Source organism: Salvia splendens, chromosome 12 (assembly GCF_004379255.2).
Source record: "Salvia splendens isolate huo1 chromosome 12, SspV2, whole genome shotgun sequence".
Lineage (NCBI taxonomy): Eukaryota > Viridiplantae > Streptophyta > Magnoliopsida > Lamiales > Lamiaceae > Salvia > Salvia splendens.
In genome coordinates, this window is record NC_056043.1 from 6,270,228 (window position 1) to 6,297,166 (window position 26,939).

General features: G+C 43.5%; 1 protein-coding gene and 1 pseudogene across 2 annotated transcripts; one reads left to right on the forward strand and one right to left on the reverse strand.

Moving 5' to 3' along the window:
* Nucleotides 1-29: 29 nt before the first annotated feature.
* Nucleotides 30-15,134, reverse strand: LOC121757447 (annotated as a pseudogene).
* Nucleotides 15,135-24,059: 8,925 nt separating this feature from the next.
* LOC121757962 (alpha-1,3-arabinosyltransferase XAT3-like) lies at nt 24,060-25,838 on the forward strand. 2 transcript variants are annotated; one of them, XM_042153409.1, is made up of 4 exons: nt 24,060-24,215; nt 24,283-24,372; nt 24,454-24,983; nt 25,172-25,838. In XM_042153409.1, exons 1-4 carry the CDS (start codon nt 24,089-24,091, stop codon nt 25,778-25,780), a joined length of 1,356 nt encoding a protein of 451 aa, XP_042009343.1. In that variant the 5' UTR covers nt 24,060-24,088; the 3' UTR covers nt 25,781-25,838. The 2 variants fall into 2 exon arrangements, with proteins under 2 accessions (XP_042009343.1, XP_042009342.1); XM_042153408.1 differs by having other exon boundaries at nt 24,080-24,372.
* The last annotated feature ends 1,101 nt before the right edge of the window (nt 25,839-26,939 follow it).

Sequence of the window (26,939 nt, forward strand, 5' to 3'; positions counted from 1 at the left end):
TTTCAAGATGCATAATATACCCCAAACTCCTCTGTTCAAGTTCAAAGAATGAGGATCTACTTACACCTCATCTTCTTCCCAACTGAACTTGATACTTTTGTACCACGACGCGCAGCCCACGTATATCACGAGATCAATCGCCGTCAGCCCGGCCAGCAAAAAGTAGAACCTGTCCAGATGCCCCCTGTTGAGGTTCCCCGGTATCCACCCGGGCACGTTGTCCTCCGTCGATATCTTCTGTCAACCCTACCTCCTTGCCCAAGACATACCAAATACGTGAGAAGATATTATAGGAAAACATTGTAATTGATAGAGTAAATAACCTCCTAGAAATAGAGTTATTCTCTACCTAATTTATATTGTAACAAACCCTATATTAAGGGTGAGGCATCAACTTATCAAAGAACACAATCGATTGAACTCAATTCTCTCTTCTTTACTTACAATATGGTATCAGAGCAGGTTCGGGCTCAGAAAAATTTCATCATCACCCATAACATACCTTTCCCGACCTTTTTTTCCAATCTGCAACACAGCAGCAACCATGTCAGAATCCTCCGATACAGAAACATCTCACAACACCACTGAATCCCCAAACCCATCACCCTTCCCCGCGGAACTCGCCGCGCAATTCGCGGAGTTCCTACGGCAGAGCATGAGTTCAGTCCCAAACAAAACACCATAAAAAAATCATCACCCCGAATCGTTGGGTGAAATCACGGTAAAAACAAAACTCGATGGGGACAATTACCCCCTTTGGGCCAACCTCATGGACAGGGCGATCGGGGGAAAGGGACTGACGTCTCACATCGATGGAGTTTCCGTCCCTCCACCCCGTACCGACCCCAACTACCAACAATGGCAGCAACGAGACCATTGCGTCTTTAGTTGGATCATCAACAACATGGCGTCGGACCTTGTGAACGAAGTTTCACAATATGCCACAGCCAAGGAGCTCTGGGATGGGCTGGCCGTAACATACGGCAGCGGAGCCGACCCTGTCCAAGTCTACGACCTGCACAGACAGACAAATACCATCAAGCAAGACGAGATGTCCTTAGAATCACTATGGAACAAACTCCAGAATCTCTGGATCTCCATTGACCGACGGGAAACAACGCCAATGACCAAAGAACGGCTACGCCTATACCAATTCGTCACTGCTCTAGACGATAAATATGAGGCAGTCAAGAAGGAGTTAATCAGGTCAGAACCGTTACCGTCGGCACGTGAGGCATACGCGCGAGTTCGCCGGGAGTTCGTCAACAACCAGATTCAGGGGATCGGCACAAGCGGCCCACCGAACCCATGCATCGGCTCTGGCCTCGCTCTCACCCATCACCACAGCACCGGAAGCCCTCAGACTCCGACGAATCACCCATGGCAGAAGCGGCTGGAGGACGACAAGAGTCGTCTGACTTGCACACATTGCAGTGGGAAGAAGCACACGAAGGAAGGATGTTTCCTCCTCATCGGATTTCCGGAATGGTGGGACGATATGAAGCGGAACAAAGCTGCAAAAATAGGGAATCGCGGCGGACATGTGGCCACCGCGGTGGGGGACAGCCGGACTGCTGACGCCGGCAGAACAGCGAGCAGTTCCGGGGCGGCGTACTTCACCCAGGCCGACGATCGCCCTGCCGGAGATGAAGGAGTCAGTTCCTTAGCTGCGGCAAGGGTCTTCTCCGTTGCAGGTATCAATTGGGGGAATTTAAGCCCTAATTGTAATAGTATTCAATTTAAACCCCTATTTTACACAATTGGCACCACCAAAGAAATTCCTCACACATTGGCCCCATCAGACTTAAGAAACTACACACCAGGCACCACCCAGAAAATTCCTTGCACTTCCGCCTCAGTATTTCACCAAATCTCCGAAGACCACCCCCCAGTCCTAATTTATCCCATAAAAAACTCCCCAGACTGGATAAATTGCCGAACAAGCCCCAAATATTCACAAAATCCAAAAGCTTTGGAAAAACCAACCCTCAGCCCACTACGCTTGAATTTTCGCCCAACATCACTTGCCAGAATTCCTTTGATGCCCTAGCTAATTCCTCCGTCACAACAAAATTGGACAAGGAGAACATTTGGATTTTTGACTGTGGCGCCACGAACACTATGTTTTTCGATGCGTCTAATTTTACTAACATCTCTACTTCTCGAAAGAGCTTTGTTCGCCCAGTGAATGGTCATATGATCCCAGTCGCCGGAGCAGGCACTATCAAACTATCTCCTACACTGCAATTGTCGAACTGTCTCTACGTTCCCTCTCTGGCGCTGAAACTTGTCTCTGTTAGTCATGTCACTAAAGAGCTAAATTGTAACCTACTAATGCAACCAAATTTTTGTGCATTACAGGATATCAAGACGGTGATGATGATTGGGCACTGAGCGTCAAGGGCTTTACTATGTGGACAGGATGGCTCAACACGGGACTGCGATGCTGACTCACGGACCGACTGACTCACAGGCCTAGATGTGGCATCGCCGGTTAGGACATCCCTCTATAGGATATTTACGATTATTGTTTCCTAAACTTACTAGCAAACTTCAAATTTTAAACTGTGATACTTGTTTTCTGGCCAAAATCCATAGACACTCTTTTAAATTCAGTAATACCTGAGAGAAATCTCCATTTTCCATTGTTCATTCTGATGTTTGGGGTCCTGCCCCTATTTTGGGTGGTAATGGGTTTAAGTATTTTTGTTCTTTTTATAGATGATTGCACACGTATGACTTGGGTGTATTTTTTAAAATCAAAATCTGAGGTTTGTGAAAGGTTCACTCGGTTTTATGCTCTTGTGCAAACTCAATATGGCCAAAATATTAAAATTCTTAGGTCAGATAATGGGGGTGAATTTGTTAATTCAAATATGCAAGCTTTTTTTTCTAAGAGAGGAATAGTTCACCAAACCACTTGTCCTCACACTCCGGAACAAAATGGAGTAGCAGAACGAAAAAATAGAACTCTCCTTGAAATGACTAGAGCCCTAGTAATTGAATCCCACGTACCCAACACCTTCTGGCCAGAAGCCTTAGCTACTTCCGTGTACCTCATAAACCGACTGCCGACCAAAACCCTTAACTCTGCTACCCCACTTGACGTGTTTAGTGCCCACCATCAAATACCACCACCTCTTAATCTCGAGCCCCGCATTTTTGGTTGTTCTGTTTTTGTCCATATTCCGAAACATAACCGATTCAAACTTGCTCCCCACTCTGTTAAGTGTGTTTTTGTGGGATATGGGCAAACCAAAAAGGGTATCGGTGTTATGATCCTAAAACCAAACACCTCTACACAACCATGAATTGTGATTTTGTTGAGAGTGAATACTACTACACCCAACTTCGTGGTCAGGGGGAGGGAAACAATAGTAGTGACCATCTCAGTTGCCTTCCAGTTAGCGACCCAGTTCACCAGAACCTGAATCCTTGTTTGTCAAATCCAGTCTCTGTGCCTGACGTTGGTCCAACAGACGATGCGCACAGTAGTCCCATCGAGCCGTCTACAGAGTCTCATAGTCAACCTGAAGAGCTCGGTGACAATTCTACACCATCTTCTCCGTCTATGATTCCTCTGGTAAGCAATAGTGATAATGTTGAACATAACAATCTGAGACAGGAACATGAAGAAGTCAGTGAACCCACGGAGACCAGTGGAAGAAACATGGGAGGTTTAACTTTACCTCCAAGGAGCACCAGAGGGGTACCACCCAAGAGGTACTCACCAGACTGGAAAGGAATGAAGACGCAGTATTCCATAGTCAATACTGCACAGGGACAGCTCACTGAAATGGCACGAGCGTTTGAAGCAGCCCTATATGAAGACGAGGAGATACCATGCTCATGGATTGAAGCAATAAAACACAAACACTGGAAGGAAGCAATGAAAAAGGAAATGGATGCCCTCATCAGAAACGAAACTTGGAAGGAATGTGACTTTCCAGAAGGAAAAAAACCAGTGAGGTGTCGATGGATATTCACCATCAAGAGAAGAGCTGACGGTTCGATTGAAAGGTACATGGCCCGACTAGTTGCAAAAGGATACACTCAGACGTACGGAGTTGACTAGGAAGAGACCTTCTCTCCAGTGGCCAAAATGAACACGGTCAGAACACTGCTGGCTGTAGCTACATGCAAGGATTGGCCCCTGCACCAGTTTGATGTAACCAACGCATTCCTACATGGAGAGCTAAAAGAAAATGAAGAAGTCTATATGGAGATGCCACCAGGATACACATGAGGTAAGAAAGTCTGCAGACTGAGGAAAACACTTTATGGGCTAAAACAGTCGCCTAGAGTGTGGTTTGGCAGGTTCTCACAGGCTATGTTGAAGTATGGGTGCACCCAAAGTCACTCAGACCACACCCTTTTTTTGAAGAAACGAGGTGGAAAAACGACATGTCTTCTCATCTATGTAGACGACATGATCATAACAGGAAATGATGTAGAGGAAATCAGCAACCTAAGGGCACACTTATTCCAAGAATTCGAGATGAAGGATCTAGGGCCCCTTAAGTACTTTCTGGGAATAGAAGTACTATGGTCAAAGAAAGGAATTTTTCTGCGACAGAAGAAATATATTCTCGACCTCCTAGCTGAAACAGGTTTGTTGGACTGTAAGCCTGCTGATACTCCAATGATGATGAACCATGGATTGAGGTTTGAATAAGGTGCCAAGTTGGCCGACCGTGAAGAATATCAACGGTTGGTGGGCAAGCTTATCTACTTAGCGTATACGAGACCGGACATCGCATATGCTGTTGGAATTGTGAGTCAGTTCATGCACCGTCCTCAAGTGAACCACTTGGATGCAGCCATGAGAATTGTCCGATACTTAAAGGGAACTACAGGTTATGGAGTACTATTGAGGAAGAGTGAAGATCTTGAGATAGATGGATACACTGACGCAGACTGGGCAAGTAATCCGATAGATAGGAAGTCGACTGGTGGATACTTCACATTTGTTGAAGGGAATCTAATCACTTGGAAAAGCAAGAAGCAGAAGGTTGTGGCGTTATCAAGTGCAGAAGCAGAATTCAGAGGAATAAAAAGTGGCCTAACTGAGATACTGTTAGAGATGCCCACCGGTTCCGGTTCCGAACCGGAACCGTGGCCATTTTCCCAAACCGGAACCGTCGGAATTCGGGTCGCGGTCCGGTTCAGGTTCAAAATATTTCAAACCGGAACCGTCACCGAATCGGCGGTTAACCGGCGGAACCGCCGGTTCGGGCGTGTATATCAAGGCATGGGGATGGGGCCGACGGCGGCAGCTTTTTAGCTGAAAAACCGGCAGTTTTTGGGACGTGAACCGGCGGTTAACCGCCGGTTCAGTAGTATCCGGTTGCGGCGCGAGACACGAGGAGACATTGCGCAGCTTTTGCAGACGGTTTCGTTGACCGAACCGGCAGTTTTGTCCCGGAAACCGGCGGTTTTGCCCGGAAACCGGCGGTTCCGGCGGTTTTCCGCCAAAAACCGCCGGTTTTCTGAAAATTCAAAAAAAAAAATTTCAAATTTCAAATTCGAATTCTTCCATTTTCCCCTCCATTTTTATCTATAAATACCCCCCTCTATCCTCATTTACATTCACCCCACTCTTGTGTTAATAAGAGTTTCTCTCTTCAATCTCCCAATTCTCTCTCTTTGTCTCCAATTTCTCATTTGTGCTATTGTGCTTCCATTTAATTACGCAAGTGCTACTCTTATTACGCATTGTTATACACTTATACTTGTTCCCGTAGTTCTATAAGTTGTCTTCCTTTCTCAATTGCTAAAACAAAAAAAAATATATTATTCCATATTTCTACATTTCTACATAGCAATATGTCTTCATCCCGAGAAGGTCGTGTTGATAAGGGAAAGGGAAAGGCCAAGAGGCCATCTCGGAGATCCGTTATTGATGAAATTTCTCAAATGAACATGGATGAGTGGCAGGTTAATATTTATTATCTACTAATTTAATTAATTTTAAATTACATTACATTATTGTTCATAATTTTATTTTGTATTTACAATACAAATATTATTTTGTAGGCTAGAGAAGAGCAAGATGTGGCACATGCTATTGCTCTCTCTCGCTCTCAATACCAAGGCGATGCTTATGTTGGTACCGGTAGTGGTGCTCCCGGTCGCGGTGCCTATTCACAACAAAGTCCAACCCCTGTGAATGTTGATGAAGACGATGCTGATGATGACGACGAGGAGGAGAGGGAGGAGGTAGAAGAGGTTCAAGAAATGCCACCCCCACCACCACCAAGGAGTCGGCGTGGTGACCGTGGTCGTAGTCGTGGTCGAGGACAACCTCCTCAACCTCTTAGACCAGCTGAAAGGTCTTTAACCTCAAACATCATGGTGAAACATTTCAAGAAGGTACAAGATAGTAACGATCCTAACACTTATAATGTGTATTGCAACTATTGCGAAAACGTATACACATTCCGAAGGGGTGGAGGATATGGTACATTTACCCGTCACATGGAGAAAGCGCATCCGGTCGAGTTTGGTATCGCTCCAACCCAAACGCAACTCAACTTTCAACATGGAGTCGGGACCGGGAGTGGGACGGGTTCATCCCAAACATCAGGTACGTGTAGCAATACTCTTTTGAAATATGATCACAAAAATGCTCTTAATGTGATGTCTAGATTTGCCGTTATGAAACATTTTCCATTCAATGCTTTTGATAACGATGCTTTTGAGTCGAGTATGCGGCAAGTTTATAATGCCGCTGCAAGAAAATTGAGTCGAACTTCAATGACTCGAGCCGTTGTTCGACAATGCATGGAAAAGAAGGCGCAATTAGGTACGTTTATTATTAACTTAGGGCATAAAGTTTCTATTTGTTCTGATGTGTGGACTGATTGTTTTTGTAAAAATTCGTATATGGGCATCACTGTGCATTTCGTTGATCACAGTTGGACTTTAAACAAACGTTTGATTGCATTTCGGGAATTTCCCGCACCACACACTGCACAAGCAATTGCTCAATTGATCATTCAAGTTTTGAATGAATTTCAATTGATCAATAAAATTTTTTCAATTGGTTTTGACAATGCTAGCGCTAACACTGCTAGCATAGATGAACTAATCAGTGCATGTTCTCCTGTTATTGATGGCAAATATTTTCATGTGCGATGTATTGCCCATATTTTGAATTTGTGTGTTCAAGATGCGATCGATTTGTGGCAAAAGTATGTTGATCCTATTAGAACTGTTGTGAAGTTGATTCATAACAAAGCTCCTATTGGTAGAGCTTGGAAGAGATATTGTCATAGTAAGCAATGCAGGTACACCAACTTTCGTTTGGATGTTTCAACTCGTTGGAACTCGACATATGATATGTTGGAGTCGACTTTGAACCACATTGAGTATTTATGTGATTTTTTTAGAAGTTGTCCTTATGTTCTTTCTGATTTGATTTTGATACCCGCTTGTTGGGACCACAGCATGGATTTATTTCGATTATTCCACGCTTTAAAAAATGCCACTGTTGAGTTATCCGGTGTTTATTATCCTACTTCTGTGCGCGTTTTGGAGCATTGCATGTATGTGGCAATTGGTTTTAAAACTTGTGTGAAAAATACTCAATTCATTGAGTTGAGGGCAATTTTATTTTATATGGTTGAAAAGTGGTTAAAATATTTTTCACGTATTCCAAATGTGTTTTTGATTGCAAAATGCTTGGATCCAAAGTGGAAGTTGCATGGTGTTTATAAAATTTTAGACATGTACTATGGTTGTTTGCACGATTTGGATTTTTCTCAACTCCGCGAAATGGGCTTGACAAGAGGAGAATGCTTCGAACTAAGTATTTCGGATGTTGATGAAATCAAACTAAGGTTAGATAGTGCACTTCGTGCTCTCTATGCGGAATATGAAATGCGCTACAACACCGCTCACCAGGTACGTGCTCCTCCTAGTCCTTCCACATTTGATTTTGGTGGCAGGGAGTTTAGCAATGTCATGATTGATCCAGACGTAGTATCACAATTGCAAGATCTATACGGTACTACAACCAATAGGACTAGAGCGACTAGTGAGTTAGATATATATTTGGAATCGCGCTCTATTTTTCAAGATGCAGGTCCTCCTACGCAACAAATTGACGTCCTTAATTGGTGGGGAACACATGACAAAGAGTTTCTGATACTATCCATCATGGCTAAGGAGATTTTCGCCGTTCCCGCTTCCACCGTCGCCGTTGAGCAAGCTTTTAGTGTCGGCGGTTGTGTCCTAGACGATAAAAGGAGCAATCTCTCCGCCAAGAACATGGAAGCCACTATGCTACTTGATGATTGGGCAAAGGCGGACATGAGAGCACAAGAGCCGGATTTCGACTTCCGTGTAGAGAGTGATGGTGAAGAATTTTCCTCCGATGGCGATGACGAGGTCAGAAGCGAGAGCACTCAACAATAGCAATGACGGGGGGCGGTGAACGGCGAGCACGGCCGACCAAATAGGTAAGCAAGGTAAAAGAACTACGTGGGCTTTGATTCCTCAATAAAATTGTGGATACGTAGGCACCTCAACTTAAATTTGAAAAGTTTAACTTCGAAAGTTTAAGTTGAGCTCAAGCCCTTTTCAATTATTTTTTTCCCCTCCATTTCATGTTTTTTTATTTACGTTCCGAGTCCGACGACACTTGTAAATTATATTACATTGTTGTATCACTGTATGTATTGTAATTGTAATGTATCGTTGTTGCGGCTAAGTTGTACTTGAAGATCATTAAAATATATTCCCCATTTGATAAGTATCTTATTGATGAAAAAGTGGGTATCTTTGGGGCAGATGGTACTGGAACACAAATTTATATATGAAATCTGGATGAATGGGGATCAGATTATAGTTTAAAATGGGAAGCTGGGTTAACTGGCCGCCAATGAACCCAGCTTCCCATTTTAAACTATAATCTGATCCTCATTCATCCAGATTCCATATATAAATTTGTGTTCCAGTACCATCTGCCCCAAAGATACCCACTTTTTCACCAATAAGATATTTATCAAATGGGGAATATATTTTAATGATCTTCAAGTACAACTTAGCCGCATCCTGAATGATCTATGAAAATTCTTCTCGGAATCAACCCTTTTTTCTTGCAAAATGTTGCCCATTTTCTAAGTAAACACATATCAGCACGCTATATACACATTGATGCATTTCTAATAGGGGCAATTTGATCTTCCAAAGCAATCAATGCATCTCGAACACACATAGTCAGAACATTATTCAAGCATCTAGCATGGAAAAAATCAGAACAAACTATCTATTAGTGCTAATTTTTTCCATGCTAGATGCTTGAATAATATTCTGACTATGTGTGTTCGAGATGCATTGGTTGCTTTGGAAGATCAAATTGCCCCTATTAGAAATGCAGCAATGTGTATATGGCGTGCTGATATGTGTTTGCTTAGAAAATGGGCAACATTTTGCAAGAAAAAAGGGTTGATCCCAAGGTAAGAGAACTACGTGGGCTTTGATTCGTCAATAAAATTGTGGATACGTAGGCAACTCAACTTAAATTTGAAAAGTTTAACTTTGAAAGTTTAAGTTGATCCCAAGCCCTTTTCAATTTTTCCTTTTTACCCCCCATTTCATGTTTTTTTTATTTACCTTCCGAGTCCGACGAGGCCACGACACTTGTAAATTATATTACATTGTTGTATTGTATACTTATGTATTGTAAATTGTAATGTATCGTTGTCCGTTACAACCCAAAATCAATAAAATTTATTTCATTTTCTCCTTATTCATCTTATTTGTGCTTGAATTATGCATTGTCTTGTTCCGATTTGTTGTATAAAGCCAAATTTCAAATTTAAAATAATAATAATAATAATTGAACCGCGAAACAGCCGGTTCGAAAACCGGAACCGCCAAAACCGCCGGAAAACCGGCGGTTCCGAACCGGAACCGGAACCGTGAAATAGCCTCACGGTCCGGTTCCGGTTCCGCCTCCGCCAAAACCGGAACCGGCAGTTCCAAACTGGAACCGCTGGTTTTCGAACCGTGGGCAACACTAGATACTGTGGCTGAGGAGGCTACTCACTGAAATTGGATTCCCACCTACACGAAAAAGCCAATTGTTCTGTGACAACAAAGCTGCCATCAGTATTTCCGAGAACCCAGTCCAACATGATAGGACAAAACATGTGGAAGTCGATCGCCATTTTATTAAGGAGAAAATTGAAGGGGGAATTGTGGAACTTCCATTTGTCCGATCAGAAGAACAACTGGCTGACATCCTCACCAAGGCAGTGAATCCGAAGTTCTTCAGTGAGGTTCTGGACAAGTTGAGTATCGGGGATGCCGTTGCTCAACTTGAGGGGGAGTGTCAACCCTATACCTCCTTGCCCAAGACTTACCAAATATGTGAGAAGATATTATAGGAAAACATTGTAATTGATAGAGTAAATAACCTCCTAGAAATAGAGTTATTCTCTACCTAATTTATATTGTAACAAACCCTATATTAAGGGTGAGGCATCAACTTATCAACGAACACAATCGATTGAACTCAATTATCTCTTCTTTACTTACAATATCTTCATCACTATCGACACCAGCAGGCTGCTCACGTAGTTCCCCAGCGATATCGACGTCATGCACAGCGCGCTCCCGAAGCTCTTCAGCCCCTCCGGCGCCTGCGCGTTGAAGAACTCCAGCTGCCCTACGTACATGAACACCTCAGACTCTCCGATCAGCCCGTATTGTGGCACCGACCACATTATGCACAGTGTGCTCGAACCCTGGCACTGCTTACAATCCCTCCTCGCGTATTTCAGCCTGTACCACTCCACTATCCCCGCAGACACCATTGCCATCACCGCGATCACCAGCCCGATCCCCATCCTCTGTAGCTCGGTCAGCCACTTGGAGTCATTCCTCACCCCGTGCACGGCCGGGTCCACCACCCTCCTATACAAAAATATGAAGACGGCCATGCTGAGGAGGTTGAAGCATGATATGCTGGAAGCTGGGATCCGGAAGGTGGAGATCTGCGTGTTCATGGTGTCGCCCTGCTCCACGAAGATGGAGGCCATCTGCATGAATACGACCGAGTAGATGATGGTGCAGAGCCAGATGGGGATGAGCCTTAGTATGCACTTCACCTCCTCCACTTGCGAGATGGGGCAGAGCCGCCAAAGGTTGTTCTTGTACTCGCTCTGCTTCAGCTCCTCCTCGTCCTGCGTCGTTACGAATGCTGCCATGTCCAAGAATCTGCAACGCAAATTCATGTCAGCAGCAGCATGTAAAGAGAGAACTGAAACCACTGTATAAGTCTGTATTTGACTTGAATTGAAGTGTAACGCACTTACTTGATCCCCTGCGTGTGAAGCATCTTCAGGGCTCCGTTCTTGGATCCCTCAGGTTCAAACAAGTTGGCGGAATCTTCGCCTGGTGGGAACCATACGCTGCACTTCTTGGTGGCGGCGACCAGGACTTGGGAAATGCGGGAGAGGGGGGTTGCCACTGGGCTTAAAGTGGCGGTAGCGATTGGTGCCTCCGAGGAAGAGGAGCAGGGCGAGGGTGGCAGAGGCAGAGGAGGCCCAGAACTCGGAGGGCCCACAGGCCTTCGTCTTCGAAGTATACCAATATAGTGTTGGAGAAGAGTTCGCCAATGTTCAGTGCAAGGTAGAAGTAGCTGAAAAAGGCCACTTTAGAATAGTCCTCTTTTGGATCCTCTTTGTCGAATTGATCAGCACCAAATGTGGCTGTGTTAGCCTGGTAGCCACCGTTGCCAAGAGCCACCATGTATATAGAGATGTAGAAGAGCCCCAGCTCCCAACTCGAATCTGTGTTGCATTTGGTCGTCTCGTCCCCACAGCCCCCGGGTTTGAGGAAGAACTGTTAGGGTTTGTATACTAGAAATCACCTTTCGAGTGATTGAATACTGTAAAACTCTAATAATTATTTTCCAATGAATGCAACAGATTATTTTTGTCATAATGTTGTTATGTTTTACATTTAATGGATGTTTATTGCATATTTAAATGTATAAACGAACATAACATAAGTCTAAATCTTTGTTCTAGTAGACCGGTTGTGGGCTGCGCTCAATTTAAGGTACACGGTCGGTTCTGAACAAAGAAAAATAAGAATTTCATAACCCAGATAGACCTAGACTACCTATCGTGAAAGGTTGCAATGTCAGTCCTATTATTTCTAAGCCTTATTGAAATATGATGACATTGGTGTGGTATAGCACCGAATGGATCTAACAGCAAGACGAGTCTTTATGCTATCTACTGAAAGACGAGGTCTTGATAATTAATTTCTTAATCAATGTACGTTAGCATTGAGCATACGATATTGAGTATCTACTACTTTGACTTACCAAAGGTGTGGGTTTTTCGTCACCCAACGATCCAGGTATATTGGGTAGTGGTGATCATTATCTAGTGGTGCTAGGATTGCTATTATGTTGAATCGTGCGCGAGGAGAGTCTCGTTTGATAACATCCACAAGAGGAGCTCGAAACAAGGTTTTATTATTCGGAACCTAGCTAGTTGGAGTTTAATTACTCTATGAATAATAAATAAGAGTTTCTTGCTAAGTCCACTCTTGGAGAATAAAATATGTTAATTAATTAAGTCCATAGCAGACATTAATTAATTAATGGATGTTTCTATCTTAAGCGCGGGAAATGAATTAAACAAATAAAAGGAAACCCGGAATACTTGTAATTTCGGATTTGGAAAGGCAGTGCAATATTACTTCTGTAGTGGTTGCTTGTAATATTCCAATATAAACTTATATTAAATTGTGGGTTCAATTTTATTAGTAAAAAGCTAATTGTGTGAGGCCATGTCCAAATTCTTCCTTAGATCCTTGACTGAGCCCAATATGTGACTTAATATAAATAGGAGAATAAAGGAGACAGAAAACACAATTATTATTGCTAGAATTTTCGCCCCCCTCTAGAAAGAGAGAGAATTCGAAAATTGCTCCCTCCGTGAGCTGAGTTCTGTCTTCATTATTCGAGTCCTAGTATTCTGGTGAGATTTGCCCACACAAATATCAGTATACAGTCCGGGACACCAATCAGAAGATCAGAGGTCGAGTACTGAAGATCTTCACGTGGAGACGGAGCAAGCCATCATCGATTCTTGATTGAATCAACGAGGTTAATTGGCTAATTCTGTAGTGAGCATGTTTTAGGGATTTTATATGCTAAAGCATGTTTTAATTCAAGTTATGAGCATGATACATGTGATAATTACGCGAATAGAATTTGTCTAAATAATCTGCTAAATAGATCAAATTTATGTGATCGGATCTCATGCACGCTTCCGCTGCCAACCCCTTCAAGAACACCTGTATGGATAGTGACAAGAGCACTAGACCCTGCTTGCAGAAAATGGTAGTAATACATAAGTTTATGATCATGTGATGCCTAGACATGAGAGAGGAAAATTAATAGGGAGAGTGAAACTTACAATAACAAAGATTGCTTGAAAGATGGCACAAGTTTTGTATCTTCCCCAATAAGAGTCACTAAGGAAAGCACCAAGGAGAGAGAAGATGTAGACTGTGCCGGTCCAATTGCTAACAGTGTTGGCTGCTTCGGCGATATCTTGCTGCAGCACTCTTGTTAAAAACAGCACCAGATTCACTTCCACCCCATAAAATGCTAGTGTTGCTAGACTTTGATTCACTGCATCAATTTCAATAACAAAATTTGTCACCAAAATGTCTCACAACAACTCATCAAATCAACTTACTCAAAAAGCAACATATCCATCCTTTGTTGATGACTTGGACTTAAACTCCATATTGATGTGAAAGTTGATCTGGGACTTACATAGTATGATGGTCCCAGCAGACCATTTTCCAGTTCGGTCACGAATAGCTAGCTGTCCATCAAAATCAACACTTCCGTCACATGTGTATTCTTATTTCTTCAATTTTTTAGCCGACAAAAATAAGATGAGAATAACGTATAGATGCATGCATTAGAATGTGATTCATAGTGTTCCAGTGGCATGACTAGATCAGAGGGAGAGGTACTGCCATCCTCTACCACTTTACTTTTTCTTATAAGAAATAAACAATAGAAGAAAACTGGAAGAGTTAAAGAGAGTTAACATGAGAGAGGGAGAGAGAGGTAATTAAGTGATATGTGGTGAATGAATGAAGCACCTTGTATAATTCTAAGGATCCCATTTGAAGGAGAAGATGAGAAATTGTTAAATGTAGTTATGATGTATTTGACGGAGCAGTTGTTTTCTATATAGGAATGTTGAATGAGTAGGCAAGTGATACGGACCCCGTCCAGGATCAACCGCCACCGCTGCCGGTGACGGAGCTGAACCGTGAGGAAGTGGAGTCGGCAGGCCCGGTGGGGGAGAAGCAGCCGTCGATCCCAACGGCGAGGCCGAAGAGAATCCGTCGCCCGCCAGACTTCTTGGGCGACTATGTTTCCAAGTAGTCATAGGAAGAGTCTTTTTATTATTATTTATTTCTTATTACTTATTTTTGGATATTAGTTATTTTTATTATTTACTTTCCATAAACGTTTCGGGTTTTCTTTGTTGGTTCTTTCCCGAGATGAACTAGGATAGGAGTCGAACCAACCCTAGGGTCCTTAGTCTATAAATAGGGCTATGTTCACAAACTTGAGGAATATGAATGAAAAATATTAATCTTTTGCCCAAACAACGTATTGAGAATTCTCTTAAAGATCTCGCGCTGCCCGACGGAGAGGAATTCCCGCGCACAGCCGGTTCTTTGTTACCGCCGATCCTTCGTTAGGACGCCGGAGAAATAGGATACGACGTAAGGTCGTATCATCTGGTGCTTTCATCCAGTACTCATGAAACGATACAACAATAACGGCAAGGCCGTGTGGGGCTCAAGCCGTCAGGAATCTTACCCACTGAACAGATTCGGGGGACGCGTTCAACAGCCGGGTGCCGGTCGCGACGCCACCACGTACCAGCGAACACAGTTTGACGATAGTGAATTCGAGAGTCGATTCGGGAACGATTCACGCCCCGAGGATGCGATAGGTCAGAAACTAGACCGCATGATGGAGAAGATCGATAATTTGGAAGCATGGAGAAGCGAGTCCGATCGCCGGCGCGATCACAGCGATCCTGCAATCGGCCGCGATCCGGAACCACCATTAGGGTTCGACGAGGGTGATGATTGGGGAGACGAGGTTTGTCGCCGTCGTAACCCGGGGGAGCGAGAATTTCCGCCGCGAAACCCTACCCGTTTTTCACGCGAGGGCCCATGGACGGACCGTGGTCGTCGGGATGACCGAGGGCGCGCGGGGGGCTGGAACCCGCCAGGTGGCCTAAACTACCGTGGCAGGGGAGGAGGGCTAGAGCAACAATTTGAGAGACCGACCTCGTGTTGGGACCCCCCCCCCAGCGATTCCAATCGACCGCGTCGGGGTTCGACAAAACGGACCGTGTGAAGATGCAGCCACCCCGTTTCGATGGTTCAGATGCAACGAATTGGGTGTCCAGGGTTCACTATTATTTTGACCACTTGATGTTGCCGGAGGCACAGCGTCTACATTATGCGGTGATGTTATTTGACCCCCCAGCTTCGGAGTGGGTGTTTAATTATTGTGCGAATACCGACTTCGTAACGTGGCAAGATTTTTTGGAGGACGTGCGACACCGGTTTGATAGGCAGAGTTTCAAGAATTATTACGGCCTGATCGCCAAACTCACACAAACAGGAACGGTGGAGGAGTACCATGACACCTTCGAGAAATATCTAAACAGGGTTAGGGGGGTATCCGAGTCGGACCTCTTTACCTTATTTGTGGCTGGTCTCAAACCGGATTTACAGGAGCGGCTGAGGCTCCATCGGCCGCCCTCCCTAGCCGCGGCAATGGCTCTCACGTTGGAGTTCGCGGACTCCCAAGCGGACAGGCCGCCGCGTCGGCCTTGGCAGAACCGCGACAACCGCACCATGCCGGTGTCCTCCAGCACCCACCCGCCGCCACGAGCTGCAACGGGTACGGGGCCATCGCAGGGGAATTCGGGTAGAGCACAGGAGCAGCAGCGCCCGGGGGTAATTCGGGTGTCTCAAACAGAAAAGGCAGAGCGCTCCCGCCTGGGCTTGTGTTGGCATTGCCCCGAAAAATGGGTCATGGGGCACGTGTGCAAACAGCGTCTCCTATGTTATGCGGACGAGGACGATGTGGGGGACGAGGGCGGTCCCGGGAATGATGTTGGGGAGGACTCGGAGCCGAAGGAGGTCGCTTATGTGAACGCCCTGCATGGAGGTCGGCGGTCTCGGCCGTTGCATGTCGAGGGAACGATTCAGGGACGCGAGGTGAGTGTGCTGATCGATACGGGAAGTGATCGGGACTTTCTACACCCCGATATAGCAAAGTCGTTGCATCTGCCCCTGTCCCCGATTCGACCTTTTCGGGTAATTGTGGGGAATGGCGAGGCTCTTCTATGCTCTCATGTGTCGCGCCAAACAAAGTTGGAGATGCAAGGTTCGACGTTTTTGGTGGATCTACACATTCTGCCAGTACACGGGCCGGACGTGATTCTCGGGATGGATTGGCTGGAATCCCTGGGAAAGGTGGCCGCAGACTTCGCAGGCAAGACCCTGGAATTCCAACACGGGGATGAGACGGTAGTCTTGAAGGGAATCGTGACGCCTCCCCGTCGCATCAATCGCCAATTTGTATCTATGCTATCGTCTTCGGGGGACGACGTGGACTTATTCGAGGTAGTGTTGCTACGCCTCGACGAGGAGAAAACGGAACCGGCACGTCGGGAAGAGTTTCCCGCGAACCTTTCGCCGGCTGTCTTAGCGGTTTTGGAGAAATTCAGAGGGGTCTTTGGCACACCAGTGGGAATGCCGCCAATTCGCCCCTTTGACCATCGCGTGCACCTTTTACCGGGGACCCAACCGGTGAACGTGCGCCCGTACCGATATCCTTACTTCCAGAAAAACGAGATCGAGCGACAGGTCAAGGACATGCTTGATCAAGGGATTATTCAGCGAAGCAACAGCCCGTTTTCGTCACCAGTGCTTCTTATCCGCAAGAAAGACGGCACCTTCCGTTTCTGCATAGACTATCGTGCACTGAATACCGCCACGGTCCCGGACCATTTTCCTATACCCACGGCGGACGAGATTTTTGATGAATTGGGCAAGGCACGTGTATTTACTAAGCTCGACTTGCGCTCGGGATATCACCAGATCAGGATGCATGATGGGGACGTCTTTAAGACTGCTTTTCGAACTCATGACGGTCACTTCGAATTTTTGGTGATGCCGTTTGGGTTAACAAACGCCCCGTCCACCTTTCAAGCGGCAATGAATTCTATTTTTCAGCCCATGCTGCGGAAGTTTGTAATTGTGTTTTTCGACGACATCCTGGTGTATAGCCCATCGTTGGAGGTTCATGGTGATCACTTGTCCGCTGTCCTCGATGTTTTACGGGAACACAACTTCTACGTTAAGTTGTCCAAGTGCTCTTTCTGCAGCTCCACCATTGAGTATTTGGGCCACTTGATCGGCGACGGGACCCTGAAGGCCGACCCCAACAAAATTAGTGCTATGACGGCATGGCCTAAACCGAAGAATGTGAAGCAACTACGTGGTTTTTTGGGCCTCACCGGGTACTACCGTCGCTTCATCGCCGGGTACGCCATGATAGCAGCGCCTTTAACGGAGTTATTAAAAAAAGAGGCTTTTGTGTGGACCCCGGCAGCAGATTCTAACTTCTTGGATCTGAAAGGTGCCATGACTACGGCGCCTGTTCTTCGTCTGCCCGACTTCGAGCGGCCTTTTTGCATAGAGACGGACGCCTCGGATACGGGGGTGGGTGCGGTTTTACTTCAAGAGGAGCACCCAATCGCGTTTTTCAGTAAGAAACTAGGCCCTCGACGCCGCGTCGCGTCTACATATCACAAGGAGTTATACGCTGTAGTGGAGGCAGTGCAGAAATGGCGTCAATACCTTCTAGGGAGGGAGTTCATTATTCGGAGCGACCAAAAGAGTTTGAAGGAATTGATCCAACAGATTGTGCAAACCCCGGATCAACAGCTTTATGTGCGCAAGCTCATGGGGTATAAGTTCGCTATTGAATACAAGAAAGGAAGTGCAAATCGAGCAGCTGATGCACTGTCGAGACGTGAGGCCGCCGACCAGTCCGACCCGCGGGAGGACACGGCAACGGAGGTTGGTGACGGCCTCAGTTCCGCCCAGGATGGCGTGCTTCTAGCAGCAGCGGCCCACCCCATTCCCCAATTATTGGATGTGCTTCGTCAGGAAACGGCGTCATCCCCAGAGATGCGAGAAATCACGTCCGAGATCAGGAAGGGACAGGCCCCGCCGCATTTATCTTGGGTAGACGGACTGGTATACTACAACCGCCGTATCTTTGTGAGCTCTCGGTCCTCGACCCGAATTTCTATTCTGACTGAATATCATAGCTCGCCATCGGCGGGACACCCGGGATTTGAGCGCACGCTGCGCCGCGTGGCGGCGGGCTTTTACTGGCCCAACATGAAGAAAGAAGTAAAGAAGTTCGTGGAGGCCTGTTTCGTATGTCAAACGACAAAGTATTCAACTCAGAAGCCTGCTGGATTGCTGCAACCTCTGCCAATTCCGTCCCAAGTTTGGGAGGACGTCTCTATGGATTTTATTACGGGCTTGCCTCAATCCCGGGGCTACACGGTAATCATGGTAGTCGTAGACCGTTTGTCTAAATATGCGCATTTCGCGCCATTACCGACGAGATTCGATGCTTTGAAAGTGGCTCATCTGTTTATCAACACGGTCGTCCGTCATCACGGTTTTCCGAAAACGTTGGTCTCCGACAGGGACTCGGTGTTCTTGAATAAATGTTGGGAGGAGTTGATGCGCCTTAGCGGCACAAAATTGAATTTCTCGACCGCCTACCATCCGCAGTCAGACGGTCAGACGGAGGTACGAAACAGGGGGCTGGAGCAATATTTACGCGCCTATACTGCCGATCGGCCGGCCAAATGGGCGAACTTCCTCCCGTGGGCCGAACTCGCTTTGAATTGTTTCCATCATGAGGGGTTGGGCATGTCTCCTTATAAGGCCCTTTATGGCCGGGAACCGCCCAGTTTGATCTTCGCGCCCCCCTCGGCGGCAACCCCGCCCTCGGCGGCGGAAATCATTCGTCAACGGGGGGAGCTTTTGGTGGAGCTACGCAAGAATTTGGAACGCGCCCAACAGCGTATGCGCGAAACCGCCAACAAGCACCGTCGGCACTTGGAATTTGAGGCAGGGGACTTGGTTCTTTTGAAGCTCCAGCCATATAGGCAGCACTCGGTGGCTCGCCCTCAATCGGCTAAGCTTGCACGACGTTACTATGGGCCGTTTGAAGTAGTGGAACGTATTGGGCAGGTCGCATATCGATTGCGTTTGCCGAAGGGGAGTAGAATTCACAATGTTTTCCATGTTAGCCTCCTCCGGAAGTTCGTAGCTGGGAGTGACGTGGAGAGGGCCATGGATCTGCCGTCGGAGTTCTTCGGGGACAGACCGGTAGTATATCCGGTGCGAGTGTTGGACAGGAGAATGTTATGGCATGACGGTAAGCCTGTGGAGCACGTCTTGGTGCGTTGGTCGGATGGTACGGAGTCGCCGACGTGGGAACCGCTAGGACTTGTGCAGCGTCGGTTTCCCAATGTACTCCTTGAGGACAATGAGGTCGCTATGGAGGGGGGGTTGATACGGACCCCGTCCAGGATCAACCGCCACCGCTGCCGGTGACGGAGCTGAACCGTGAGGAAGTGGAGTCGGCAGGCCCGGTGGGGGAGAAGCAGCCGTCGATCCCAACGGCGAGGCCGAAGAGAATCCGTCGCCCGCCAGACTTCTTGGGCGACTATGTTTCCAAGTAGTCATAGGAAGAGTCTTTTTATTATTATTTATTTCTTATTACTTATTTTTGGATATTAGTTATTTTTATTATTTACTTTCCATAAACGTTTCGGGTTTTCTTTGTTGGTTCTTTCCCGAGATGAACTAGGATAGGAGTCGAACCAACCCTAGAGTCCTTAGTCTATAAATAGGGCTATGTTCACAAACTTGAGGAATATGAATGAAAAATATTAATCTTTTGCCCAAACAACGTATTGAGAATTCTCTTAAAGATCTCGCGCTGCCCGACAGAGAGGAATTCCCGCGCACAGCCGGTTCTTTGTTACCGCCGATCCTTCGTTAGGACTCCGGAGAAATAGGATACGACGTAAGGTCGTATCAGCAAGCAAGAAATAGGGAGGGTACATATAGAGGTGGGAGAGAGGAATGGATGGCTGAGATTGAAGTAGGACAAAATCCAGTTGACTGATCAGCATTTTGGAACACCTCTCACATGCCAATTTACTTGTTATATCCAATGTTATTGTATTAAAGGATTCAGATATTCCACTAACTGGTTATGCTGGTAAATTTTTTGCCTAGACTATTTTCAATTGCTTGTTATGGATCCATGTATATATGTGATTCGATTTTGTTTCTTATTTATTTAACATGAAGGTGATTGTTGATTTTCTACGGTTGAATATTAGAAGTTAATATGTAGATTTATATAAAGATTCAAGAATGATAATCATTAAGATGAAAATCTAACATGTGGACCTTTGGAGGAAATTTTTTGCTTGGGAAGAGGGATGCAAACACGAGTTATGTGAGTGTGAGAAGGTTGGACAAAATATGCTCCTTTTTGATATCAAACTTTGTTTTGTAGGTTTCCCATCGACAAAATATACGTATAGCAGCATGCATGTATTTATATAAGTTGTTCACTTAATAAAAATTGTGGGCAAACTAAAGTTAAAAAATTATTGTTTGTAACTGATGGGGTACGTACTAAACAAGCCCAATAGCAGTGACGGCCCATCAGCCCAAAGCCCAAGGAAGAGTATCAGTTCGGCATTACCAAAGAGTTCGGCCCCAGCCTACAGCTCGGTAAAAGCCGACCAATCAAGCTCTACTCTCAGATCGGCAAAAGCTGCTCGGCAATAGTTCAGCAGTTCGGTCTCAGTTTTCAACCGAACTGGGAGATAGTGGACTCATGCAGAACCTCCACGACCTCCACTACACGATCTATTTAGTGGTGGACCCATGCAGGATCTCATGACCTCCACGACATCCACGATCTAATTAGTGATGATGTAAGCCACGACCTAATTAGTGATGATGTAAGCCACGACCTAGTCAGTGGTGATGCAAGCCACGATCTTAGTTCAATGTATAAATAGAACTTAGATCAGATAGACCGGGGGAGAAAAAAGAGAGAGCTCTCTAGACATCAAATATCATATAGCAAGTCTGTATTTGTAAGCTGTAAACCAGATCAAGCAATACAATCTTGCCCTCCTTTCTTCCCGTGGATGTAGATTTACCTCAGTAAATCGAACCACGTAATTCCTTGTGTCGTGATCTATATTTTCTTTTACCTGCATTTACTACCATCAAAAATTCGCCCAACCATCAGTAACTAAATCCGAATGTATGGCTGGAAGCTTATTTCGCAACACTTCCATTCTTTATAGTAATAGATACATGAGCTTCATTCACGTTCAATTTTCTAGTTGAAGTAGGAGTCTCAAGTACATATACCCCCAATCACTGAAGGGGAAATACAGCTTGAAGTTAGCATTTACTTTGGCATAGGCCAAGAGGAAGAAACTATCATTCTTAATTTCAAGTTAACTCCGAGTTTAATTTTGTGCATATTGATTCTTCAATCATAAGGTTGACAAATTGCTTTCTTATCAGTTGACGAATATATTATATATCACATAAGTTGTCGATCATATTGGGAATGGGAGGCAAAAATAGATATTGTACTAGTAATTTGTTTAGTTCACAAAGTTTGTTGTTTGAGTAAATAATAGAAAATAGGAAGAGAAAGTAATAGACACAATATCACCTGTGTTTTAAATAATTCCCAATTAAATGACAAAATTAAAAAAAATGTTTGCAAATGTATGTACCTATGTTTAAATGAGCTAATTCATACAATTCACAAATAATTTTAATTTGATCGCAATTATTCGCTAGGGGAAATCATAAAAACTAAGAGTTCATGTATTTTTAAATTCAAAAATTCAGAGTTCATATATTTTTACATTCAAAAATATTAAAAATAAATCATAAAATGTCGAATGTTTATATATTTCCAAATATATAATCTGTCATATTGTCTTGTCGTGTTTCATTATATAGATAGTAATATTGCCTATGTAATCAATGTCAGCCTTAAAAATAAAAGTTTGGAAATAACATATTTATGTATTTACATGCAAATAATTCTAAGTTTCACCCTTTTTTTTTGGACATTGAGCAGTCAAAAATAAGTACCCATGGGTCATTGAACTTTTTCCTTTTCCTAACTAATTTACTTTTACTTTAATCTTTTTTAGCTGAACTGATGAATTATTACAATAGTGGAAATGGAAATAAGCTTTGTGCGGCGCAGGAAAATTGACAATGAGTTTTGCTACAAATGGTTAGTTAGGTGTTTATGTTGTAGGAGTATAACTTATTTGATAATTACGTTATCTCCAACCATTTACATTAAACTCAAACCCATTTTTAAATATACGTTATCATAAAAAATATTTTACTTCAATTATTTACACCAAACATAAAATTATAAGAATATTTCATATTCACCTACTTTTTACCTCTTAAATTTTTGCAGTACAGTACACATCCATATTTGATATTGTTCCATAGAAAAACTCAAAAATGAATTCGGGTTTGCAATATGATTGAAGAAGTGTTCAACGCCAAAAATGAGATTTATTGCATGGTTAGAGATGGTCTCTCACTTAGTTCATGTTTAGTTTAATTTGTTTTATGTTATATATTTCGTTTTTTAATAACTTAAAAATTCTTATTAATATTATAAATTTTACTATAAATTACGTAAAATCAACGCTCGATTTGTTAAACAGAAAATGAACAAATCAAGCTTTCATTTGTAAATAATTTATAGAATTAATGTTGTCAGTGATATATTAGAATCATAATGCATATACAAAATAAACAAATTATAATAACATCAACTAAATCGAGTGATGTTCAAATGTGGGGATCACTGATCACATAAATTATCCTAATTCGAAAAATATAGTAGTATCATAAATAAAGCAACTATGGAGCTAAAGTAAGATATTCTTGCGTGCGAGCAAATGCACTTGAACTATATTCTAAAAGAAGAAAACGTAAAATAAAAAGTTGGGGCTTTCATCACTTGCTTGCTTTTGCATATAAAATTGCTACTACTATTAATACTTCTAATAATAATAGTAGTAATAATTAAATAATGTCTAGCTCTATTCCTCCAAGTATTGATTTGCCTTGATTCACACCACATAGTAGATCCGGTCTTCGACTAACGACTCAAACGCCATGTGCATTAATTCAGTACTAGGGGTGAAAACACACTGCTTGTGATAGGATAAACCTCCTATCGGGTTGATCGGCGTCCGTAGATCGGCGATCGATAAATGTTTGTCGCGGGCGAGTGCCCGTCGAGCACGACGGTTTCTCACTTTGAAGAAGAGAATGAACTATAATATTGATATTCTTGATTGATTTCTTAAATGATTACAATAACTCGTATTTATAATGCTAATAATAACTTAATGAACAAGAAAACAAAGATATGGAAAAGATATGCAAATCTTAATTTATCTAACTAATAATGCTCGTATCAGCTTCTTATAGTTTGGTTGCAACTTTTTTAGTTTCTTGAACATTTATTAAGGTTAATAATTCTCAAATTTCATATTCCACATTTCCCAGTTTTCCTAATACTCCTTTGTTCCATAAAAATATGTGCATTTGAAATGACATGAGAATTAATGCATTATTGGCAAAATAAGAGAAAGAATGAGATGGGTAGTTAAAGTAATGTTAACGGATATTGGAACTCACATTATTATTAGTGGATAGTGACATTTATTATGGGACGGAATAGTACTGGTAAAATATTTTAGGATGAGTTATTATACGCTAAAACCAACAAATAATACTAGTATTAATTAATAAGCTAAAAACTTAATCTCACCACTGTTTCATTTCAGTCTTCAGTTCATCATCTCTTACAGCTATGAAGCTGGAGAAAGATGAGAAGAAGCAGGTTTTTGGTGTCACTCCCTTCCTTTTACTACTTTCCTTGCCGTTTCTCTGTGTCGGTGCCGATTTCCTCTGGGGAAACAGAATTACCTTCCATCAATGTAACAATCTTCACCTTTTTATCATTTTCCTTTTCAATCACTCATCAAATTTCTCTCAAAATGGTAGGGATGCAGAACTTCACCGGCGTCGAAGCTGCGACGAAGAAGGTTGACGACAAGAAATTCATCAATTTCCATTTAGCAAGACTAGTTAGAGGTATGTGCATCTTCAACAATTATAAGAAGTTTTTTGCATTCTTCTTTATTTTTTAAGAAGAATTGCTCTGTTTTAAAACAGGGGAGGATCGGAGGGAGCTTGACGATACAGGCTTTGCCTGCCACAGAGCCTTCCACTCCGTCCACTGCGTATCGACTAAACCCGTAAGAATCGACACCAGAAACATGACGGTCTACGTTCCATCCGACAACGAGTGGGAAAACGAGACGGTGGTCCGTCCCTACCCGTGGCAGGGATACGCCGTGAACGAAATCTCCCATGTCCGGATAATCCAGTACAGCAACGCCACAGCTCCACCGCCGTGCGATTTCCGCCACCGCGTCCCAGCCGTGGTGTTCTCCTCCGGCTACATCGGAAACACGTACCACGAAATGAGCGAGATCATCATCCCCCTCTACATCACCACGCGCCACTTCCAGTCACGCGTGGCTTTCGTCGTTGAGGACTACAAGCCCTCCTTCTTCGCCAAATACAACGCCATCATAACTCGTCTCACGGCCCACGAGGTGATCAATCCGGCCGCAAACGCCGCCGCCGTCCACTGCTTCCCTGCCTCCGTAGTAGGGTTGAAATACCACGGCATACTAAAGGCAAGGACGGAGCCACATGGCTCTTAAGTGGGGCAAATGCCCCACTCATAAATTTCAATCTATTCTAATTTTTCTTCAAATTTGCACATTTATTTGAATTTCATCTTAAATGCCCCTTCCTAATTCTTCAAATTATTTGCTTATGACATTTTTGCCCCTCCTGAGTTTAATTCCTGGCTCCATCCCAGGTGAACTCCACAGACATCCCAGGAGGGTACGGAATGCCAGAATTCAAGCGTTTCCTCCGTGAAATCTTCAGTCTAACGTATTCCCACGTCTCGGAAATCCCTAGACCGAGGCTTCTTCTTCTCTCGCGCACGAAGTCAAGGAAATTTCTCAACGAAGACGAGATGATCGCCATGATGCAAGAGGTAGGGTTTGAGGTGGTGGTGGTGAGGGGGTCGAATCTGGCAACGATGGCGCGGCTAGTGAACTCGTGCAGCGTGATCGTGGGCGTGCACGGGGCCGGGCTAACAAATGACGTGTTCATGGCGAAGGGAGGCGTGGTCGTGCAAGTGGAGCCGCTCGGGACAGAGTGGATTTCGAAGGTGATGTTCGGAGACACGGCCCGGGCGATGGGGCTGCACCACCTGCTGTACAAGATTGAGGAGGAAGAGAGCTCGCTGGTTAAGCTATACGGCCGGAATAGCTCGGTGGTGATCGATCCGGCATCGGTGTACCGAGGCGGTGGTTACATGACTGCCAGAGCTGTTTTTATTGATCAACAAAATGTGAAGATCAATCTTGCTCGATTTAGGTCCTCCATTGTTGAAGCGCTTAGTATTGTTACGGATTAATCGAATTTGGCAGGTCAATTCACTACTTTTGATATTTATTAAATTCGATTTAGAAATATAATTCGAAACATACAATTCAATCAAAGAAAGCTAAAAAACAATAGAGAAAGCTACAAGATCTCTAATTAAACATAGTACTACTATCTTCTTAGTTTATCAATTAAAAAAAATTTCTTAGATTCTAGTAAATGTTTTGAACTCCAACGTCATAATCAAGTGCATATATTTTTAACTCTTTCTTTTAAAGAGATTAGCATTTGATTAACACAATAATTATTATATTATGAAATACTACCATACATGTAAAGGAGACTCTATTCAACTATTTTAATGCGGTGGCTAAGCTGTCACATTACGTTAATAATAATTGACGTAAGCTTTTTAAGGTTATTCTGCTAAATTGTTTTATGTGCTAATCGTTAGCTTTATGAAAGACTAATTTAATAAGGGGCCAAGAAAAGCAATCACTAATCTTTACATTACCATTAATGCACGCAAATGTGGTTGTGTAACAACATGCATTTTCCTTTTCAAGTTACTTTTCTTGAATATAATTTGTTTGATTAGTAATTCACATTTTTATCCAATGGTCATGAAGGTGGAATTTTGATACCATACAAAAATGCATATTATTCAATAATTAATTATATGTTTGCACTGAGTAATTAAAATCTAAGATGCAAACGTGTTCTAAGATGGAAGACTAGATCATGCGCTTAAAATCAATAATGATTTTCCGTTTACTTTAGCACTGACTCAAATCACTAGTCTATTGGATAAGAGGAAAATGTTTTATCAAACTAAATTGCATTTCATTTTTGAGATCATGTAAACTTTCAAGTTGCCATTAGTTACGACTTTACAGGTGTCTAACTTTTTATCCATGCGTAAGTGTAATATAGTGAGAGATAAATTCATCATGAAGAATCACATTTTTTTATTTTGAATGGTGATATATTTATTTCACTCTTTATAATATTTTATTGACTTTATATGAAATTAATGAATAAAATATGAAATGTCTAAAAGTTAACCTTATACAGTAATATTTTATTCTTTGGATTAACAATAATAATGTATTGAATTGGGGTACCAAAGTATTTTTACCATAAAAAAGGAAGATAATACTTCAAGTACTTAACCTGTATAATAAATGAAA

Coding starts and splice junctions, on each gene's coding strand:
- LOC121757962 (XM_042153408.1), top strand. CDS start 24,105: ATGAGAAGAAGCAGGTTTTTGGTGTCACTCCCTTCCTTTTACTACTTT. Junction 24,373..24,453: donor TTTAGCAAGACTAGTTAGAG/GTATGTGCATCT, acceptor GTTTTAAAACAG/GGGAGGATCGGAGGGAGCTT. Junction 24,984..25,171: donor AATACCACGGCATACTAAAG/GCAAGGACGGAG, acceptor GCTCCATCCCAG/GTGAACTCCACAGACATCCC.